The 22,717-nt window shown below is 42.5% G+C and overlaps 1 protein-coding gene and 1 long non-coding RNA gene across 2 annotated transcripts; both read left to right on the forward strand.

Annotated features, from left to right (window-relative positions):
- Nucleotides 1-354: 354 nt before the first annotated feature.
- On the forward strand, nt 355-22,679 carry GOT2 (glutamic-oxaloacetic transaminase 2). Its single transcript, XM_082369015.1, has 10 exons — nt 355-565; nt 9,694-9,850; nt 12,056-12,184; nt 14,529-14,588; nt 15,121-15,282; nt 15,653-15,757; nt 16,879-17,029; nt 17,510-17,675; nt 20,704-20,854; nt 21,435-22,679. Exons 1-10 carry the CDS (start codon nt 477-479, stop codon nt 21,555-21,557), a joined length of 1,293 nt encoding a protein of 430 aa, XP_082225141.1. The 5' UTR covers nt 355-476; the 3' UTR covers nt 21,558-22,679.
- Nucleotides 582-3,994, forward strand: LOC309617213. Its single transcript, XR_014237801.1, has 2 exons — nt 582-850; nt 1,324-3,994. It is a non-coding gene; the product is annotated as an uncharacterized lncRNA (long non-coding RNA).
- Nucleotides 22,680-22,717: the final 38 nt, after the last annotated feature.

Raw genomic sequence — 22,717 nt, forward strand, 5'->3', positions numbered from 1 at the left:
TATGATTTTGTGTATTTTAAAATTTTATCTAAACGGCGCCATATTATACCTATAGTTCTGCGACTTGCTTTTTTACGTTTTTGAGGTTTATACATGCTGATACCTATAAACTGAGCTCATTCATGTCAGTAGTAACAGCTACCTCTTCGGTCAGGTCCGTCGTCATTAAATGAATGAAGCGTGTCGAGCGCTGTGAACGGCAATAAACTGTGTTGTCTCTGCTTTCCGGGACCACGTGGCGCCGGCGGTGCAGACACCCCCTGCGGCGGGACCCAAGGCCTCACGGAAGCCAAGCCACTTCGCTCCGGCCGCCAGGGTGCGCTGTGACGCGGCTCGGGGCCTGGCGGGAGGCCGCTCTAGCCTCGCCCGGGGAAGTCGCTGTCCTTACCTTCAGCAGGACCTCGCGCCTCCGTGTCCGTGCCCGCTGGCATCTCCGCTCCGTCCTCCAGCTACCCACTGCCCTCTTGCCGCCCACCATGGCCCTGCTACACTCCGGCCGCGTCCTGTCCGGAGTCGCCGCCGCCTTCCACCCAGGCCTCGCTGCCGCGGCTTCTGCCAGAGCCAGGTAAGCAGGGGAAAAAGGAGCCGGGGCGACGGGCCTGCGAGCTGCCGGCGCCTCAGAACATCTAACCCGCCTTCAAAGCACACGCGTGCACCCTCACACACCAACTTTCTCTGCTACCCCCTCGGCTTCACAGGGGGCTGAGGATTGAGCGTCCGCGCCTCACAATAACCCTTCGGGTCCTACCTCCCACCCCTCCCATGCCCCTAGGACTGTCGGAGAGCCGGCCAACGCGTTCCCCTGGGTTAGGAAGTGTGGCCCTCTACGGCACCCGGACTCCCATTCAAGGTGGAGAGGTCACGACACGCAGATTCGACGCAGTGCGGGTGGGGGCAAGGGGAGAGCCCCCGGGCTGTGGCGCCGAGCCGGCCTCGCGCGGATTGGCTGCGGCGCCGGGAATGCCTCGGCCCGGTTGGCTGCGCCGGGCGGGGCTGGGGGGTGGGGGGGCGTGAGCCCTTGACCCGCTGCTCTGGGGAGTGGCGGGGCTCACCTGTTGGGGTCTCCCTGGGCCGCGGCAGGGCTGGAGGGGCGGCGGCTGGCTCCCGTTTGTGTGCCGGGGGAAGAAAGCTCAAGGGAGGAAGGTTCTCAGGGCCCTGGCTTTCGGGCTCGGCGTTCCTCCCTGCATCCTGTGACCTTGGCGCGCGGCATTCTCCCGCCTGTGTCGCCCCCTGAGTCACCGGTGATCCCCTCCCCCTGGCCCTTTGGCCCTTGGACGTAAGAGTCGGGGTGTAGTGACTTTTTTCCCCCGTTTTATCCCTTAGGTCTGGCTGTAGGGAAGTAGCCTTTCTTCCCCCCCCTCTTGCTCTGCTCTTGGTTTAGTGAATATTTCCTCATCGCAGTTACACAGAGCCAGGCACTGGACCAGATGCTCGTGCTAGATGCAGCGGTGGACAAGCCTGAGGGAGGGACCGGTGTCACTCAAAAAATTCCAAATGTGTAATTTCAAACTGTGTGATGTGTTGCAGAGAAAAGGTTAAAGAGCATTAAACGAGTTAGTATTTCCTTCCTAGTGGAGAGAACCAAGCCAGGCTATTTAATTCACTCAAGAAGCCGATTTGGGAGAGTGCCCTTAATGACTACCTAATCAGGAACCGAGTCTCCAAACCACCCCAGTCAGATCTTAACTCCAAAGAGCAAAGCCTTGACCTCTCATACCTGCCTTGGCCTTTCGTTTGAATGTACGCACGGTGTCTTTAAGCCGGCAGAACGTTTGTCCTTACCAAAGCCCCCACACTCTTGGCAGTACAGTTTTGTCCAGGCTTTCACTCTTTCTTCTTTAACTAATTTGGTTCCTTCTTGGCCCACTGTCAAGGTGTGCTCTTTAAGGCAGCCTACCTGGACCAGAATTAGGGAGGGGTTATCATTTATAAAGCAGATTTGGAGAACAGAAAATAGTGCCTAAAATTATGGGCAAGTGAAAGTCTGTTTCACCATTGTAGTAATCTTAAAATAATCTCTTATTTTATGGATTTGGTTGAGTGGCCTACAGCTCTGCTTACAAGGTGCTTGGTGAAACCCCTATGGGTGTTACCTTGTAGTCTCTCTTTCACTTTGACAGCCTAACTTGCTTTTCTTTTGTGTCTTTTCCACATTAGAATGTGAATTCCATGAGAGCAGAGACTGTATCTACTTGTTCACTGTTATAATATAGTATTTCAGGACTTAGAACATTGGCTGGCATGTCTTTCAAATTGAATATTTTAATTTTAAACCTTGATTTTTAAATTAATGCAATGGAAACAAAAATGACATTTTAGCATTGTATCTTAGTTCAAAGTCTAAACGTAGGGGAACCAGAGTGGTTCAAAATGTGTACCAAAAAAGTCTTAAAATATTTGAGCACCTGCCGTTGAGGAGGTGCTGTTCAGGTTTAACAATGATGCATGATTCGGTGGTAGAACCAGATGCCGTATCTAACTATGACTGTTAACTGTTCAGACAAAAAGGAAGTTAAGAATCTCCACTCCTGCCACGGTGGATGTGATCTTTACCTAAAGCCAAATGGTAAAATTGTAAAACATTTAAACAACTAATTGAAGTTTTTTATTGTTTTTATTTTTTTTTAAACAGCTCATTCTAATACAGTGAAACCTTGGCAGTTGGTATTCTGAAGGACTGAGGATTTATCCTATGACATACTTAATTTTCATACTTGGGTCATTTAAATGGAACTCTCTAACTTCAAGTGTTCCTATAGCTGCATTTTTTATACAGAAGGAACTAACCTTTAACCTTTTCTTCCTGACCTGTGCTGTAAAAGCATAGTGACATGAAATCAGACATAGTCACAGGTCAGTGAAGAAAGGAAAATATGCTAATGTATTTTTATTATAGATACCTATTCTTAATTATTTAATTCTGATTATTTAATTCGTAGTTAAATAACTGAAGGAGTATCATGAGACCCTTTAGAAAGGCAGTGTGCAGTAGTGGTACAATAACCAGTAAGAAGATCATAATTGTAGTATTGTCTTTGCCGTTTTTTAGCTCTATGATCATGAGCAAGTTAATTAACTTCTCTTCTTATTTAAAATAAGAAGGTGAGGGAAAACATTTTAAAAACTATAAAGCACTAGGTAGACTCCCAGAAAAATTGCAAGGTATTTGAGTTGGAAATGCTTATCTGAATACTTTGTACCTAACATCTTTTGGTTGGCTGGTCAATATTGCTCAATGGCTGAAGCTTTGTGCTTTTGTCCAAAGTACATAGATAGGAATGCTTTGTAGGCCACAAGTTATCAGTATCAATTTTGTCCCTGGAACACTCTTGGTTTCCTCTAATACTATCCCTTAAAACCATTAGAGTTCTTACAGTGTGGGCGTGATCTTTACCCTTAGAAGGAGTGGAATAATAAAGGGCATAGAGCACTGAACATCATTACTGATATAGGACTGACTAATCAAATTAAGTATCCCTGCTCCTTTATTTAGATTGTTTAAGATTTAATGTTTTGAAATTTTTTTAGAATTCTTCTTAAAAGATACCACTCTCAATCAGTTCTCTGCCAGAAGACTCAAGGCTATGATTTCTGAGAGAATTTCTCTACTAGATAAACTTTTTAAAGAACTTGACAAATAAGTGCTTTTCACACCCTTTAATAGAATGGTGCCTTCTCCTTGTGGTTTAGGAGCAGCGGCTCTGTCATTGTTGATGGAAGGCCCTGGAAACAGAACCATCTTTTTAAAAATGAAAATTGCTTATTAAAAGTTCTCTGTATGTCATTGGGCATTGAAGGTGTTCCTTGCACTCATCAGTTAATGACAGTGATATAGGTGGGCAGGTGGCTACATGTTTTCAGTGTCTGAATCATGGGTAGGACATAATGAAAGCTTTCGTCAGGCCCAGTTCAGAAGTTGCTTCGAGGTAGTATCTGTTTCTTACTATTGCTTAGATACTGGGACAACCAAGCAGCCTAGAACACTGAAAAAGAATGAGAAGGATTTTGAGCTGGCAGTAGCGCTACTGAGGAGGAAGAATGATAACATCTCCGAGACTCCAGAAAAAACTAAATAGTACTAATTGAGAAGCAGGAAAGACCTGCATATTTGGTCATAAAGTTATGACTTATGCTCCTTGAATTTTCTACATACTTGCCTCACCAGTCTCCATACTAGTGGCAAGGTGGTTATACATAAAAGTGTATTAGTAATAATTTAGTAACAGTGATACCAGCTAACATCAAGCACTGTGTATCAGGCTCTGTTTTTGAGTTTTTACATTTGATAGCTCCTTTCATCCTTGTAACAACCCTGCAAGATAGGTACTGTTGTGCCCCCAACACAGGTGAGAAAAATTGAGACTTAGAGAAGTTAATTGATTCGCCTGTGCTCACACAGCTGGTAGGTGGTTGAGCATTTGAATCCATGCAGTTTGCCCTACTGACATTGCACAGGGCAAGCTATTAAAAGAAGTAAAAGCCTGGGACATCTGAAAATGGAATAATTCACCCTTTGTTAAGAGAGAATTAGCTGTACATACCAATTACAGCTACTGAGACTGAGACAATTTTCAACTTGTCAGGAGAGCTTAAATTTAACTCTACTGCCATGTCCAACCAGCCATCCAGCGTGCCTGGTGGAGGAGAGAGGTATATTAGTGCTGATTGGCCACAAGTTCAACAAGAGAACGATCATTGGGAAAGAAATTCTAATGGAATAATTCGCCAAGCTTTCAGCATGGGTAGTGTACTGTGCTGTGCTGAAACATTTGATTGGTTGGGACTGAATAAATGATTACTAAAAGAATGTGGGCTATTTCACCTAAGTTATTGGGAACTTTGCTTCCCTAGCTTCTACTTTCTACTGCAACACCCCCTGGCTGTTTCTTACCCTTAGCCTTTATTCTTATGCCTCTGCTTAGAAAGTCTTTTTCCTCCTTTCATCTGTAGCATAGATCACCTCCTCCTGGAAGCCTTCCTAAGCCTGTACTTACCTCCCCTTCCCAGGCTATCAGGTCCTCTCCTCAGGGCCCCCATAAATAATTATCTGTGCCCTGAGCCTGTCTTCATCACTGTATGTTATCCCTCCACCCCCTCCCCCCCACCCTACATTGTTTATAACTCCCTACTGGTCACTCCACTGGGCTAATCTGGTGGTGAGGGATTGTGTTTCACTCTTCTTTGTATCCCCAGCTCTTAGCACACTGCAGTTTCTCAGTGATTGATTTAGAGATCATAAAGACTTTGTTTTCTTTATGAAATATGAAACTGTGTAAAAAAACTTCTTGCCCATTTCCCCTGAAGAAGAAGGGTAGAATAATCTTTTTCTCAGAACAGTAATTTAGCATGAGGTAAAACCTCAGTTTAATGTATTAATGCTTCCATGCTGCCAGGAGGATTGGAAAAAAAGATGGTGCTTTTCCAGGGCCAATCACAAAGACAGTTTTTGGTGAAAGACAGCCTGAAATTTTTGTGTTTTCTGTATCTAGGATTCAATTTGGGGAAGGCCAAATGAAAGTGTTTTTAGATGTTGTTTGGTCCCTTGATTACGATCGGATTTTGAGTGCCTGAGAAATAATTATTGCTTACCTATTTAATCAAAACAACAATAAAAATATTAAACATATAAAATGATTGTACAGAACCTTAGCTCTTTCAAATGTGCAGAACATCAATTAGAAAAAAAAAGAACTTTGAGTTGGAAAATGGGAGAAAAAAAACAACAATCATAGTACCTTAAATACTTTTGTTCTCTGAATTTCTAGCCAGAACTAAGATTAATCTACTAAATTTGTTCAGTAATAATCTCACAAATGTGCAGAACCATTTTTGATTTTTTGTTTTATTCTATCCTTAAATAATCAAGGATGTAAGAGAGTCAGCATAGAGCATAGAGAAGTATTCTGCTAAAACACGGAATCTCTACCATCTAGACAGATTATACAGAAGGTAAAAAATAACCTCTCATATTGTAGGTGAAGTCATTAATCACTAAACCAAGGAAGATTGAGCAAAACTTTGTTAAAATGTTAACACATTTCGTAGCTTTTTTTCAGACTCAGTTATTATAAATCAAAACAAAATTCACTTTCCAAGGTTTGTCTTTAAATGCTCTTTCATATTTACAACAAACTGACACTTTAAGATAGTATAACAGATTTCTCAGTTTAATTTCTGACACGGTAAATATTGGTAGTTACGCTCCACATAAATAAAGGCTTTTCTGGGCCCTCAGTAAGTTTTAAGAGTGTAAAGTGATACAGAGGCTGAAATGTTTGAGAACCACTGCTTTAGCTAACACTTTTTTTTCCTTGAAAAACAGAAACTTACATACAGTTGTATTTCTCTGTCTCTGTTGTATAGTCTCAACCATTCATTAATTATAACTTTAACTGAAGTAACTTACATTTCACAGATAAAACAGGGGGAGGAAGTTGATGTCAGTCCTACACAAGCATTTTGGCAGATTAGTAAAGCTCATAAACACACACAGTACAACTTCTGCAGCCACACACACGCACACACATACACACACACACACACACACAGGTCCCTTTTATACCTTCTTAAAATGTCAACAACGAACATGTTCACTAAAATGATCCAAAGCTATAGCCTCTCTAAAGCATATAAAAATAAGAAGCAAAAGTATATAAACTTTAAATTTGGCTTAGTAATCAGTATGTCAATATTTTATCATACTTAGAAATTATCTCGGTATCCAATGGTTAATCCATAAAGTCACTGTAATATAAGTCAAAGATTTTAAGTTATTTAAAGATCTTGGAAATTGTCTTCAAGCTACAAAATTTAATTACTGTTCTCCCATAACCCTAGTCTAATCATGAGAAAAACATCAGACAAATTCCAATAGAGGGGCATCCTACAGTATCCCTAACCAGTACTCCCCCAAACAGTCAAGGTCATCAAAACAAGGTATGTCTGATACGGTCACAGCCAAGAGGAGCCTAAGGAGACATGACAGCTAAATGTAATGTGTCCTGGAACAGATATAGAACATTAGGTAAAAACTAAAGAAGTCTGAATAAATTGTAGATATAACGTATCAACACTGTTTCATTAATTGTAACAAATGTACCCTACTAATATACAACATTAAGAGGAAACTGTTGTGGGGTGGGTGTATGGGAGCTCTGTACTATCTGTTCAATTTTCTCTAAATATAGACATAAAAAATCAAGTCTATTCGTAAAAAGTAAAAATATATTACTACTGTTAAAATTTTTAATTTGTCAAAATAAAAATTAGTTGAACACAAATTTATATCTTCCATAGTTTTAAATGTTATATAGGAGTGATGTTAGCTTATTTTATCAGTGAACCAGTATAAGTTTAGGGAAAACAAACCCACATAGAGTAAAATGTATGCTTGTATTATACTTAACATGAATAAATAAAAGACATAGCTGTTTTTTAAAATCAAAATTAAACTAGTCTCATTTATCAGAGATTTACCTTATATGAACTTGAATTTTGTTTGTGTGTTTTTGGCTTCACTGCAATGCATGTGGGATAGTTCCCCGACCAGGGATCGAACCCAGGCCCCCTGCGGTGGAAGTGCAGAGTCCTAACCACTGGACCACCAGGGAAGTCCCTGAACTTGAATTTTTAAAACGTTTCTGAGTTAGCTGCTTTAAGAGAAAAAAAAATTTAATACTAGCACATTTTAAGCACTAGAAATTCAGTTTCTATAACACAATCAGAACAGAGCACCTTGACTTTTGAGTTTTTTTACAATCTAATTTATCAGTACTCTCCTGAGATGGAAAACATTTCTCATTCAGACACTCAGAGATAAAACCCCCCAAAAAAAGCCTGTCTGAATTACACATGGAGAGCTTATAGCTCTTAAGACCTACAACTTCAGCCACTGGTAAAGAGTAAAGACACACAATCTCAGGTCTGATAAAAAAACATGCAAAAAACAACAACCAACCAGATTGTCTGTCATCTCTCCCAGTGGAGAATAGATCTCTGCTATCCATTTACAGAGATCACTGGTCACAGCACAAAACCAAATTCACAGTCAGTGTTGCCGACAGGGACTAGCTTATTGGCCATAGAGGAACCAGAACCCCCAAATTAGTAGGGAGTGGGAACAAGCTAGAGAAACAGTTATTTACAGTGATATTTCCTCTTGGGATTCACTCAGGGAGTGCACACCCCCTGCAACACAGTTCACCTGGCTCTGCCAGGTAAATCTACTGGGTATTGGTGGATGACCCCTAACACTGTTAAAGGATAAGTTATTTTTTAATTCTCATTTTTTATACATTTTTTAAATATTTATTTTTTTAATTTGTCTGTGCCGGGTCTTAGTTGTAGCACACGGGATCTTTAGTTGTGGCATGCGAACTCTTTAGTTGCAGCATGTGGGATCTAGTTCCCTGAACAGGGATCAAACCCAGGCCCCCTGCGTTGGGGGTGTGGAGTCGTAGCCACTGGACCACCGGGGAAGTCCCTATTTTTTATACATTTTTTTAAAGGTTACTTTCCATTTACAGTTATTACAAAATATTGGCTGTATTCCCTGTGTTGTGCGATACATGCTTGAGCCTATCTCACACCCAATAGTTTGTACCCGCCGCTCCCCACCCCTATATCACCCCTCCCCCATCACCACTGGTAACCACTGGTTTGTTCCCTGTACTTGTGGGTCTGCTTCTTTATTCACTAGCTTGTTGTATTTTTTAGATTCCACATATAAGTAACATTATACAATATTTGTCTTTCTCTCTCTGACTTAATTTCACTTAGCATAACGCCCTCCAAGTCTATCCATATTGCTGCAAATGGCAAGATTTCGTTTAAAGGATATTTTTTTAATGTAAAATCATGACTCATACAAATATAAAATAATGAATATTGTTAAGCATTTTAACTCAATAAGTAATGAGGAAATCAGTAAGATGTTACAACCAGTTCTAAATACCTGGCAATTCTCTGTCATCCTCTCCACCTCTACTGCCCCCATCCTTGTTCAAGCCCTCATCTTTCTCTCGCTGGGTGCTGGACCAGATTTTCCAGTGATCCTTCCCTCTCTGCATTCAGTACCCCACCTTGTGACCAGATGAGCTCTAAAAATGCAAGTCTCCTCATGTCACTGTTCTTACCTGGTCACCATCCCCGCTTCAAAAAAAAACCTTAAATGATTCTGTATATTTTCACTACATCCAAAGTAGAGCCCAGGAACCTGTATTTTAATAAGCTTTCCAAATGATGCCCTTAACAAGTTGGGGAACAGGATAAAACGCAATCCCTTTGGTTGGGTGTCACAGAACACCCTTACATTGGTCCTTGCTTACTTCTCTAGTCTCATCTTTTACCACTCACAGCTTCTCACTGCCAGATTACTTGAAATAGCCTTTGCCTGGGAATCCAGGTCAGGTTTGGACTGCTTTGAAAGTGTATACACGCACCCTGTCCTCCCAGGATGATTCAGGTGCCCCCACCTTTTGCTTCTCACAGCATTTGTATTAATATTATTGGCCTCCACTCTTCTGCAAGGTGCTTTGAAGTCTTATGCAGTGTTGGATTATTGGTGTCTATTGCTATATCATGTGCATGGTAGACATGCAAACATTTGTTGAAATGGATTTTTGGCAGATCCCAGACGTCTTTGGCCAGGGAAATCTAGTTACTGTGACTGATGTCTTAGATTTCCCATTTCAGCTCCTGGTGGGCTCATGTGGAGATGGGGCCCCCAGATCCCATCCTGGGAGTCACAGAAGCCTATAAGAGAGACACCAACAGCAAAAAGATGAATCTGGGAGTTGGTGCCTACCGGGATGATAACGGAAAGCCTTACGTGCTCCCCAGTGTCCGGAAGGTAAGCTTGCCAGACATCTGTTTGATGGGGATGAATAACTGAAGGGCACTTCTGAAGAGAGACAGAAAGACTCCTGGACAGGGAGTCAGGAGACCTGGGTTCTAGTTCTGATACTGCTTGAATCACATAGGGTGTCTGGGCTGTAGTCTCCTTGGCTATAAAAGTGAGAGGTTGGAACTATATGGTCTTTTCCAAGATTGAACTTATATGATTATCTGTAAAACAGGCAGAGTGTCATGTTTAATCCTGAGGATGCACAAAAGGACCAAGCATTTAAACATTGTCTCTTGGTGATAGGAATAGCCCTTTGTGGATGAGGGTTACCATTGTTATTTTCCATTTCTCTCATTTTGATTGCCTTAATTAAACCCTCCTACCCAGGCGTGTTCTGTCCTTTCTTCCTATTGAGCTATAGAATAATTTTCTTTATTTTGTCGTATTTTTATTAGTAGTCTTTCTATTGGTTATCACAACTCTAAATAATGTAACTAATTTCCTTAGAACAGTTTTTTGTTTTGTTTTGTTGTGTTTTGGCCGCGTTGGGTCTTCCTTTCTTTGCGTGTGGGCTTTTCTCTAGTTGCAGCGAGCGGGGGCTACTCTTTGTTGCAGTGCATGAGCTTCTCCTTGCGGTGGCTTCTCTTGTTGCGGAGCTCGGGCTCTAGGGTGCATGGGCTCAGCAGCTGTGGCTCGTGGGCTCTAGAGCACAGGCTCAGTAGTTGTGGCGCAAGGGCTTAGTTGCATATCCTGCAGCATGTGGGATCTTCCTGGACCAGGGCTTGAATCCGTGTCCCCTGCACTGGCAGGCGGATTCTTAACCACTGCGCCACCAGGGAAGTCCCAGAACAATTTTTTAAAAGAAAGTATGTGTTTCCTTTCCATCTGCACCTCCTCTGATGAAATATGTGCTGCTTTGTCACTTCCAAACATGGGGTAGTGACGTGTTGTTCCTACATACAGCAGAACTAGGCATCCTTAGTGGAAGTTACAGAAGCATACTTTGGGGTGGGAGTAAAGAACCCTGTGATCATCTGAGCTGCAGTAGGCTGGCTCAGGCCTTCGTGAGCCACTGCAGTAACAGAGCATGGGCTGAATGAACCACTGAAAGAAGAAATTTCTGAGTGTATGGGAGTGTGGATTAGGTGTCCTCTCTCTAATTCCCTGAGTAGAAAAAAAGGACTCAAGAAATGGTTGTGATGAGAAGACTCACAAAAAACTGCTGGCTGCTGGGTCTCACGTCCTGCAGGGATTGCTTCTGTTCTCAATAAATCAGTTTAAAGTATTCAGCATGTGTTAGCTATTGATACAAGCTGAAACACCACCACACACTTTTGTACATTACCTCTTAACTCTTCACCTCAGTCATATGAGGTGTAGAAACAGCTGTTCCCCCATTCAACAGGTGAGCAAACAGAGGTTCAGGGAGGTTAACAAATCACCCAGGGTCACACAGCTAGTAAGGGACAGCCAGGCCTCTGACTCCAAAGCATGAAGATATGTGACTATTACTATGAACCTTTTGAAGTTCTTAGACTGGTATATACCTTGAAATACTTCTTCTTTATGTATTTGTTTTGATTTTATCATCTTATATCTATTTTAAGTGTTGCTCTTAAACCTTGTTCTTGTGCATCCCAAGAATGCCATTTTTTATTAAACCAAGAGACACCATATACCTACCCATTCACATAAAACCTAACTTAATGGGCTTCCCTGGTGGTGCAGTGGTTAAGAATCCGCCTGCCAGTGCAGGGGACACGGGTTCGAGCCCTGGTCCGGGAAGATCCCACATGCCGTGGAACGACTAAGCCCGTGTGCCACAACTACTGAGCCTGTGCTCTAGAGCCTGTGAGCCACAACTACTGAGCCCGTGTGCCACAACTACTGAGCCTGCACTCCCTGCTCTCCGCAACTAGAGAAAGCCCGCGCACAGCAACAAAGATCCAATGCAGCCAAAAATAAATAAATAAAATAAATAAATTTTAAAAAACCAAAAAACCTAACTTATAAAAGTAAAATATGATAAAAATTTAATATTTCTGTTCTGTAATATAAAATATATTGTACTTACCCTTCTTCTTGAACAGTATCTCCAAATTATTTTAAAAGGCTTTACTTCCAAAATTTAACTTATAAAACATTAGATATTATTCATGGTAATTCCAGGTAAGGAGAAGAAACTAAATGGATGCATTTTCTCTTGTCTAGGCAGAGGCCCAGATTGCTGCAAGAAGTTTGGACAAAGAATACCTGCCCATTGGGGGACTGGCTGAATTTTGTAAGGCATCTGCAGAACTAGCCCTGGGTGAGAACAACGAAGTGTTGAAAAGTGGCCGGGTAAGGAGAACAGACTCTGGCATCATACGGGTCTCTTTTTAAATTTAACAGTTTAAACAAATATGAAATAATTTAAATAAGAAAAGATACACCACTTTGTGTGTGATGATTGTTTTGAGGTGGCCACATGATGACTAATATCTCATCTTTCGGTAGTAAACTGCCACTAATTCAATAAAAGATTTCATATAATACCAATTCCAAAAATGTAGTAGTAATCCTAAAAATGTTGTAGTGATTTGACTTAAGATTTGACAGTTTTTGCTGTTAGTCTCTGTGTGTGCTTATGTTCATTTTACACTGAATGGCTTTGAGGAATGCCAAACTATGCCAAGTTTTAAGGCCTATAATTAGCCCCCACCCTCATGTCCCAAGCTGCCAGCTTAGGTAGAGGAAACAGGCAGAAAACAAGCCACAGGGTGACTGTCGGGGCCAGGACAAGTCTGGCACTCCTCTGCCGCCCCTTCACAGCCAGCTTGGATGTTGAAAGAGCAGACCGTGCTCCCTCCGTGCTGTCGCCCTCCTCTCAGAGGGCAGAGAGCATCACTGCAGCCAAGAGGTGAAGCACAAGTGGTTCCTAGGTGTCTCCTCCCTCCAGCTCCCTGGGGGCCCTCTTACTGTGGAAGAAAGAGGCCCCTAAAGGTCACTGAACATAAGCTTTTTACAAACAGATTCTCATATGCACCCACAGAGTAAACACAGGCCCAGCACTTGTAGTAGAAGACTCACATCATGCAGGTGGGATGCAGCCAGCCAGCCTGACATGTGGTCTCATGTGCATTATAGTTTCCTTGCTTTTGAAACAAATGTGTTTTTTTTTTTTAACTCCAAGTGTTTTTATTTTTTTATTTTTTTTAAATTATTTATTGATTTATTTATTGGCTGTGTTGGGTCTTCATTGCTGCATGTGGGCTTTCTGTAGTTGTGGAGAACGGGTGCTACTCTTCGTTGCGGTGCGTGGGCTTCTCAGAGTGCAGTCTCAGTAGTTGTGGTGCACGGGCTTAGTTGCTCTGTGGCATTTGGGATCCTTCGGGACCAGGGCTCAAACCCGTGCCCCCTGCATTGGCAGGCGGGTTCTTAACCACTGCGCCACCAGGGAAGTCCCACAAATGTGTTTTTTTTAATAGATACATTTGTGTGTTTAAATATTTATTTTTCTGGGTAAGTCTGGGGGAAAACACACAAAGCAAAGCTAAGCTAACACATCTCCCCTCCCCATTCCCAAGGCCAGAATGAATAGTTTATTCACAATACTAGTCTAAGAACATTAGTTCATTAAGTGGGAAAAAAGCATACAACCTCGACCCCAGGGTAATGTAGTAATGATCCTAAGTCATGGACAAAATATGGTTTGATTGCTATCCATATAATCAACCACCTGTTAACCTCTCAAAACATCTATATTTTTCTGTAATTTTTGCTTAGTCTGTGTATTATCTAGCGAATTGTAACCTAAGTGTAAGACTGGCCTATCTTAAAATCACATCAGCTTCTCTTTTATAAATTGCTATGCCTTTCTGATTCTTATTATCAGATTTACAGTTAGGTTTTTATTTCTAACATGCCAAAGTTTGCACAGGCAAACTTTGTTTACTAAAGAGTTTGTTGGTAGGGTTCCCCCCATTTAATCCACTGCCTCCCAGTCCAGAAAGTAGATTTATGTTTTGTAGAGCCTTGTACTTCTATGGTGCCTAAAAAAAAAACAACAAAAAACCCTACTGTAGTTTCTTACTCATCCCCTAAAGTTGACCAATTTGAAGATTTACCTCAGGCCATCTCCCTGTTACCCAAAAAGTATTTTCAGATTATGAAAACTCATAGAATATTACTCATGTAATAATGTTATTCTAATATACTTGTTGACTTTTTAAGATGACTTGCTTTTTGATGTTCAGAGAGTCATTCAATTTCATATAAGTCTAGAATAATATTTGAATGTAGTGACTGTTCATCGTGTCTTTTTTTCTCTATATAAATCACTCCTTTTTCATATCTGGTGGGGGGCTGTGTCCTGAAAGTTTCTCATATAACACAGTATGATACTAACAACTTTCAGGGCAGGCCATAAGGAATTAGCTTCCACATCAGCACAGGTGTTAGAAACTGAAGAGCCAGGTCTTTTGAGAACCTGTAAGGAGAGTTGCTCTCTCTTAGAAAATGGAATGAAACAGTAGTACTGTTCTCTCGTTTCTAAATACTCATTTGGAAGGGTGTCTTCATCTTCTGAAGAAAGAAGGGTACTGACCATACGGTGCCTCCCTGTGGGCTTGAGCTCAGGGTTGTTAAGTCGTGGGCCCGTAGAGAGAGTGCTGCACCTCACTGACCAGGGCTGTCTCTCCTTCAGTATATCACCGTGCAGACCATTTCTGGAACCGGGGCCTTAAGGATTGGAGCCAATTTTCTGGTGAGTCTGGAAACTCCTTCAGTAAGACGGTCTGTAAGCTGGGGGTGATGGGGTTCCCTATTGCATATGTGTTTGACTTCTGACCCAGAAGTAGATTTCCTCTTTCCACAAAGCTGGAAGATTTCCGGTTCTCTAATAAATGGAGTTGGGAGGAGAGGGGGGAATGGAAATACTTAGAAGAAATTATAAGGAAGAGATAATTATAAGTACAATTTATTGAGCACCTACTGTAACTAGGAGCTTTTATATCTTAACTTGTTTAATCTTTCTGAGGGAGATTTAGTTAATGCCATTTTACAGAGGAAGAAAGTGAGTCCCAGACAGGTCCTTGGCTACATAGCCAGTATAATTGTTGCAGCCTGATTCCAACCCAGGCAGTCTCACTGCTGAGTCATCACTGTCTCTCAATTGTATAGAGAAGCTGACTTTCAGTAGAGAAAAATGTCTTCTCAGTTAAATATATCAACTTTTCTGTTGTTGTTTTTGCCTCTCCTTTCTTCATTTTTCCATTCCCTTTCATTCCATCTTTTAGCAAAGATTTTTTAAGTTCAGCCGAGATGTCTTTCTGCCCAAACCATCCTGGGGAAATCATACGCCCATCTTCAGGGACGCTGGCATGCAGCTACATAGTTATCGATACTATGACCCCAAGACGTGTGGCTTTGACTTCACAGGCGCTATTGAGGACATTTCAGTAAGTGTGGCTTTCAGGGCAGGAGGGGGAAGGAACAAGGAATAAACCTCCCTGTGGAGATTTGATGTCTCCCACTTAGGTCTCAATATCCAACTTAAAACACTGGGATGAGGGACTTCCCTGGTGGTCCAGTGGTTGAGACTCCGTGCTTCCACTGCAGGGGGCACGGGTTCAATCCCTGGTCGGGGAACTAAGATCCTGCATGCCACACAGAGCGGCCAAAAAAAAAAAACCAAAAAACCAGGATGAGCTAATTCCAAGACCTCACGTTATTTTCGTTACTTATCAAATAATGATGACCCTATGGCATTTCAGGTAAATGATCTCCTTTAAAGCTGCAAAGTAATCTCTTGGTTGTTGTTCTCTTTAGAAAATACCAGCACAGAGTGTTATTCTCCTGCACGCCTGTGCCCACAATCCCACGGGAGTGGACCCTCGTCCTGAACAGTGGAAGGAGATGGCTGCAGTGGTGAAGGTGAGGCAGGTGGACTGACCGGTGACTGCTTTGTGTTTAGTAACTAGCCTTGGATGCTTCACTTGGCAAAGTCTTAACAGTGAGAGTTAACCTCGAGGCTGCATGAAATTTCCACGCATTGCGTAGTTGCCAGGAAAGAACTCCTTGTTTGCATAATTAGCAGTTCTATAATTGATGATACATGAGCAGTTTGAAAATAATTTTTGCTCCTCAGCCAAGATGTATAGAATTCTGATAAAACTTGTCGCTGGCTAGTCTGCACAGTCGGTATCCCTGGCCCCAGGATATCTGCTGTTGGTGCCTACACTTGCCCTGGTCAGTGGCTACTTGTTCATGCTTTTATCCTCTTTTTCACATCCCCTCCTGTCTTTTCCACTCTCCTTGGCATTGCTGTTAATTATTCACAGTGATTCTTATTCTTCTGTGAGAGAAGGCACTAGTCAAAATGCCCAAGGAGGAAGATATTCCTGTTGGCTTGTGTCCCCATTCTCATTCCTTTCGGTTTCCCTTTCTTTACATTCTGTCAAACCTAAGCTGTGAACAGAGTGGGACAGAGAAACAGCATTCAGAGAGCACTTTCAAAATGAGATGGTTATAATGAGGCTGTCCCCTGAGCCCTGGGAATAAGATGGCCTGCCAGAGTCAGTCTTATTAGCCCCAGGAAAGGCTGAGGCTCGTCCTGTGTTGGCTGGACCAAAATAATTACCCAGACCACTGTGGGCCTTAGAAGAGCTTCCTGTTTGGACTTCCCTGGTGGTCCAGTGGTTAAGACTCCATGCTTCCAATGCAGGGGGTGTGGGTTCGATCCCTGGTCAGGGAACTAAGATCACACATGCCATACTTCCTGTTTGACCAGACAGCATTCTGTCCAGGTTGGATTAAGATTATCTTTTCTTAATGTCTTCTTGAAGGCCCATATCCACCAAAGTATTGAATAAAAAAATATATATATTGATATCTTAACTCTAGGAAAATTAAACATCTCCAAACTGCCACCTGGGGAGAAAACTGTTGACTTTGTCTGAGTGAAGCAGGCATGGTCCCAGTAAGCACAGGTAACCATCTGGGGCATCTTGAGAAGAACTGCCTAAAGATTTGGTCATCTCTTCTTTCCTTTCCAGAAAAACAATCTTTTTGCATTCTTTGACATGGCCTACCAAGGGTTTGCCAGTGGCGATGGTAACAAGGATGCTTGGGCTGTGCGCCATTTCATCGAACAGGGCATTAATGTTTGTCTCTGCCAGTCCTATGCCAAGAACATGGGCTTATACGGTAAGCTAAAGGACCTAGGGTGATATGTGTTCTGTTGAGACTGAAGAAGTGGTGGGAGAGGGTGCCACAAAGGTGTAGAGTCTTGGAAGGGGTGGGTTGTGCGTGTGCGTGTGTTGTCCGTGTCCCTCTTACCCAGAGAGGAAAGACGGGTAAAGTGGATTTTACTGCTCTAAGCCATATCTTATTCAGTGTCCCTGAATTCCTCCAGCAAAGAAACCTATCACGGCTTCTCTAAACAAAAAGTGACTGCTCTGTGAGCCAAGAAGATAGAAACAATGAAGAGAGACCTGTGACCACTCTCTAGTACTCCAACTTTCTGTTGTAGATTCACCATGCTGGTTGTTGAAAACTTCTTGTTTATAACAAAGCGTTATTTTGTGCTTCTGATGGAAACAGATAACACATAGCAAATGGAATCATGACTGCCTTTAGTATTTTAGATAGGAGAACCAGAAGACAAGATCCATTTTGTCTTTTCAGGTGAGCGCGTGGGAGCCTTCACTGTGGTCTGCAAAGATGCTGATGAAGCCAAGAGGGTAGAATCACAGTTGAAGATCCTGATCCGACCCATGTATTCCAACCCTCCTCTCAATGGGGCCCGGATTGCCTCCACCATTCTGACCAGCCCGGATTTGCGGAAACAATGGTAAAGGCGCTTTGCCATTCCCCAGCCATCTGCCCTTCCCACCACTGATCCTTCAGAGCTCCTTTATACTTGGCTTATAGGGACATGCAGTGTCACTCAGCTTCCATATGTGGAAGGGGAGGAAGGAGAGAGGAGTGTGCATTTTGTCAGCACTTTCGAACAAATAAGTTGGTTGTTCCCTGTAAGAGAAAACATTGGTCTAGATTAGGGGTTGGCACACTATGTTCTGCAGGTCAAATCTAGGCTGCCCCCATTTCTTTTTTTTTTTTTTTTTTTTTTTTAACTTTTGTGTGTGTGTCTCCAAGTGTGCTGTTTCTTTTTAAATTTATTTATTTATTTATTTTTGGCTGTGTTGGGTCTTCGTTTCTGTGCGAGGGCTTTCTCTAGTTGTGGCAAGCGGGGGCCACTCTTCATCGCGGTGCGCGGGCCTCTCACTATCGCGGCCTCTCTTGTTGCGGAGCACAGGCTCCAGACGCGCAGGCTCAGTAATTGTAGCTCACGGGCCTAGTTGCTCCGCGGCATGTGGGATCTTCCCAGACCAGGGCTCGAACCCGTGTCCCCTGCATTGGCAGGCAGATTCTCAACCACTGCGCCACCAGGAAGCCCTGCCCCCATTTCTTGATGAATTGTGTATGGATGCTTTCATGTCACAACAGCAGAGTTCAGTAGTTGTGACAGAGAATGTGCAGCTCACAAAACCTAACATATTTACGATTTAGCCCTTTAGAGAAAGCTTGCCAACCCCTGCTATATATAATTTGGAGTCATGGAAGGTGTGGTTTGTTATATAAGAGTTTATCCTGTGTAGCTGATTAACCGAGGGCATAGATCCCTAAGCAGCTAATTGGATAGAAAAGCTAAGCCTGTGAGAAACTTCATCCGTAGCTCACCTGGTCATCATGGAACAACTGTTTTTTCTACCTTGGATTAATCCTCTGAACATTGAAGTAAATAGAGTCTGGTTCAGGATATTTCTTTTCAGTACAACAGATCTATGCAAGGCTTACCAAAAAATCAACTACTTTTTAAATTAGATCTGTTATAAAATTAATGTGTGAGTACATTTCAGAAAGTTTGGGCAAGTCACTATAACCCAGATTTTTTTTCTTTGCCTGTTATTATTCATAGTTGTAACATGAATAGTATGTCCATGTATCATATGTATGTGTAAATATGTTATATATGTGTGTGTAGGGTTGGTTTTGTTTTTGTCACTAAGAATTATTCTAAGCTTTTTTTCTTAATATTTTTAAGTGGTTTTTAAAAATATTTCCATGGTCCTTAATGGTTATCAAGATGTTTATTTTTTTAATGTGTGCATTTCAATACTCATTTGAAGTCTGTAGTGTACAGAGATGACAGAGATACTGTGCTAGGTGACTAAGATATCTCTTCCCTTGGGGAGTTTATAATCTAGTGAGAGAGATACACGTATAGCATTGCTACAAGACAGATGGAATAAATGCTGAGTAAAGGAAGAACTATTGATTAGTGGGGAATGAGGGAGGAAGTGATGCGGACAGCAGCATTTGAGCTCTGCCTTGAAGAGAGAAGGCACTTTTTTCCAAAGGAAAGGAAGGGGAAAGATGTGCGTGAGGATCAGCACGGGCACGTGATGTGCATCGTGCAGGGTGTGCTTCAAACCAAGTGGGTTTCGTAGCAGAAACACTGAGTGTGAGGAGGGTGGAGAAGGCAGCAAAGCTGGGAAGGTGGGAGCAGATCATGAAGCACCTTGATATTGTGAGAAGTCAGAACTTCATTCTGTGGACAACAAGGAGCATGGGGGCGGTGGGGGGGGCAGTGGTTGCTAAGGTGGCCCTGGATCTAGCCATGGTCATGTACTCAGTGCCTTTAGGGACCAGGCCTCAAAGTGAATGAAGCTGGATGGATAGGACTACAGGAAATTTAAAATCAAATGCCATCCTTAGTGGGGCTAGGGGCTCCAGCCGGTAATCACAAGGCTGGTGCAGTGTTGCCAGCTTCTTGTTTTTCAAGAGAGGCTACAAATCCACGTCTTTATGTGCATGTACCAAATCTAAGAATGTTTAACTGGGTCAAACAAGACATGACAAAGACTCTTATTCGGCCTTTCATTGGCAGTGTGTAACCTCTGTTCTACCTCTGCATGACATCATGGTGGAGAGATGGTTTGAAAAGTGAACACATAAGAACAATGAGATAAATTATTTACAGTCATCTAGTTAGTGAGAGCCCACAAGAATTTCCCATAGCTCCATAGGAACAGAATGAAAGGGTAGATTCTGAGGAAGGGGAAGACTGTGTCCTGAATCCAGCGAGCATGCACAGTCAGAGGACTGCCTTCTGTGCTCCCCCAGATAGAATTCACCCTCTTCTCAGGGCTCTCTTAACACAGCACAATTCTATCCATTCTTGACTTATCCCGCCTTGTTCCATAGTCAGTTGTTTACAGGTTTGCTCCCAGCCGCAATGGTAAGCTTTTAAAGGGAGGGGCCGGGTCTCAGTCCTCCCTTTCTCCTCAGCACCTAGCACATGGCTGGGCACATGGTAGGTTCACAGCAAACTGTCTTTAATTGTGAAAGCAGGAATGTTTCTTCCATCCATGTTAAAGAATAAGATCATATTTTACTGTTTAATTTGCAGCTTTTGCCCCTTGAATAAAGGATGGAGAGCCTTAGTCCTCCTATGTTTTAGAGTGATTTAGTCATTCATTTTTCTTTTTTTAAAATTGAAAATCTAATTGGCTTTATTAAATAATTCATGAATTGGGCAGTATCCATCTAGTAAATAGAAAGGCACTCCGCATTCATTTTTCTTAATAACTCAATTACGTCAACTATTTTAGTTGCCTGATCAAAGTGGTGTTCTGATATAAAGCAGGATGCTGTAAAATAGCTTTCTTCCGAGACCAGTGACAACACAGGACTCGGTCAAAAACGGAGAATTGAGGCACGCTAGACCGGTACTCAAGGGAGGTAAAAATGCCGGGAACTGGCTTATCTGTCGGCGCTTGGCGAGAATTGAGCTCCATCTTGGGGGTTTTTTCCAGGTTACAAGAAGTAAAGGGCATGGCCGACCGCATCATTAGCATGCGGACTCAGCTGGTCTCCAACCTCAAGAAGGAGGGCTCCTCCCACAACTGGCAGCACATCGTTGACCAGATTGGCATGTTTTGTTTCACAGGCCTAAAGCCTGAACAGGTGAGTGGACTCCGATTTCTCCGCAGCAGACCAATTGATCAGTCCTTGCAAACCAAAATTCCTCAGGTCACCTACCCATTTAGGATTACTCTAAAAACAGTCATTTTGAAGCTTCATTCATAGGTAAAAGAAATATGAAGCTTTCATTTGGTTTTACTCTTTGCTGGTCGTTTACCTGTCTGTATCCTCTATGAGGTTGCACACTTCTGAAGAACAGATCTTGTTTTGATCATTTTTCTAAACACTGCCATTTCTCAGAAAGATTCCAGAACAAGCAGGAGCCTGAATATTGATAAGAAGAGTAGCTGTTCCATAGCTGGATTCTGGATCAATTTTTCTACAAAGGCTGAATATAAGATTTTTTTCACCTGGTCATACTTTAGAATTCAACATCCTACTTTAAAATAGCTTTTTATTCTTCTTTCATTCTAAGCTAGCATACCAAATTCTGGGAATAGGGTTTAAGTGAGAAAACAGACCTTCTGTTATTTTCCTGTTCTAACTGTTGGCTAATTGTGCCATGCCAGGGCTGGGGAGACCCCCCTGACCAGGAAGTGCCCACACACTCTTCTCTCTGCAGGTGGAGCGGCTGACCAAGGAGTTCTCCATCTACATGACAAAGGATGGCCGTATCTCTGTGGCAGGGGTCACCTCAGGCAACGTGGGCTACCTTGCTCATGCCATTCACCAGGTCACCAAGTAATTCCCCTGGTCAGAGGGAACAGAGACAACCTTCCTGTCTTCAGCCTCTGCTATTGTGAGATTCACATGGAGGAAGAGGGAGAGTGGATGGTGGTGAGCGGATCATTTTTTTCAACCACAGTACTTTAAAACTCAGCAATTGAATGTGTTTCTCAGAAAAGAATGTGCAGTGAAAGAGGGCGGAGGCACCTGTGGCTGGTGTTGGGAACTCTGTGGCTGTAAACCAAACTCTCACTCATCCTTTTCTCTCCAGTTTTTCCAACAGTTTACATGTACAAGAAAGATATAAGCCCAAAAAATACCTGTCAATCACACCATTGCAATATTTCAGAAGCTTTAACAGAAGCACCTTTTGGTGTTGCGGGTTCCTCTGTAAAGCCAGCGTGAAAATAGCACCTATTAGAGGCTTTGTGAAAAGACCTAGTTCTAACATTAACAGTCAGCCTCATGTTTGTCCTCCCATGATTGAGCAACCTTATCAACAAACCGTATGACAGAAATCATGTTTTACAGCGAGTCTGCTACCGCTGCAGCAAAGAAAATAAAAGATGCTATTTCCTGTCTTATTTAAGAAAAAAAGAAAGAAGGCTCTCCTTTTTAGTACTTGCAGGCGTTTTAATGTTCCTCTTTTTTCCTTACTCACTGCTGTTCTTTTCCTTAGGCACAAAGATCTATAACTAGCCTAGATTTTCATCCTGTTCTACTCCTTGATTGACCATCAGTCCCATCCCATAGGATTTACTTATTTGAAGAATGAAGAACAATATTTACTGCTCATCCCATACCCTCGCTTTTCTTGGCAAAGAATAGCGGAGAGTAGGTAACTGCACTTTATTTCAGCATCCCCTTCAATGATTGTTATCTCCTGTAGGGATGTTGCTCTGCCCAGTTGGACCTCGTAGCTTTGTTCAGTATGGTTGTGCAGTCACTCATTTCATATCATGAGTCAGGCAATGCTGGGTAGAATCGGGAAAGAGGATATTCTGGGCTTTGATTTTAACTTTTGTGTGCTGCCAGCTGGGCTCAGGCTTTACCCTTTGGAAGGATAACCACCATTTGCTCTAATCATGTAGACTTATTGCAGCCTGGTCTCTCTGTTACAATAAAGTTACTGTAGACCCAACCGCCATCTACCATGTTATCTTTTTTCTTTAATGGGAT

This window comes from Balaenoptera borealis, assembly GCF_965194805.1.
Source record: "Balaenoptera borealis genome assembly, chromosome: 19".
In the NCBI taxonomy this organism is placed as follows: Eukaryota; Metazoa; Chordata; class Mammalia; order Artiodactyla; family Balaenopteridae; genus Balaenoptera; species Balaenoptera borealis.

What these genes read in the sequence shown, in the direction of transcription:
- GOT2 (XM_082369015.1), top strand. Translation starts at nt 477, where the DNA reads ATGGCCCTGCTACACTCCGGCCGCGTCCTGTCCGGAGTCGCCGCCGCC. An exon ending in GCGGCTTCTGCCAGAGCCAG is followed by an intron (nt 566 to 9,693) that starts GTAAGCAGGGGA and finishes TTCCCATTTCAG; the next exon opens with CTCCTGGTGGGCTCATGTGG. An exon ending in TGCTCCCCAGTGTCCGGAAG is followed by an intron (nt 9,851 to 12,055) that starts GTAAGCTTGCCA and finishes TCTCTTGTCTAG; the next exon opens with GCAGAGGCCCAGATTGCTGC.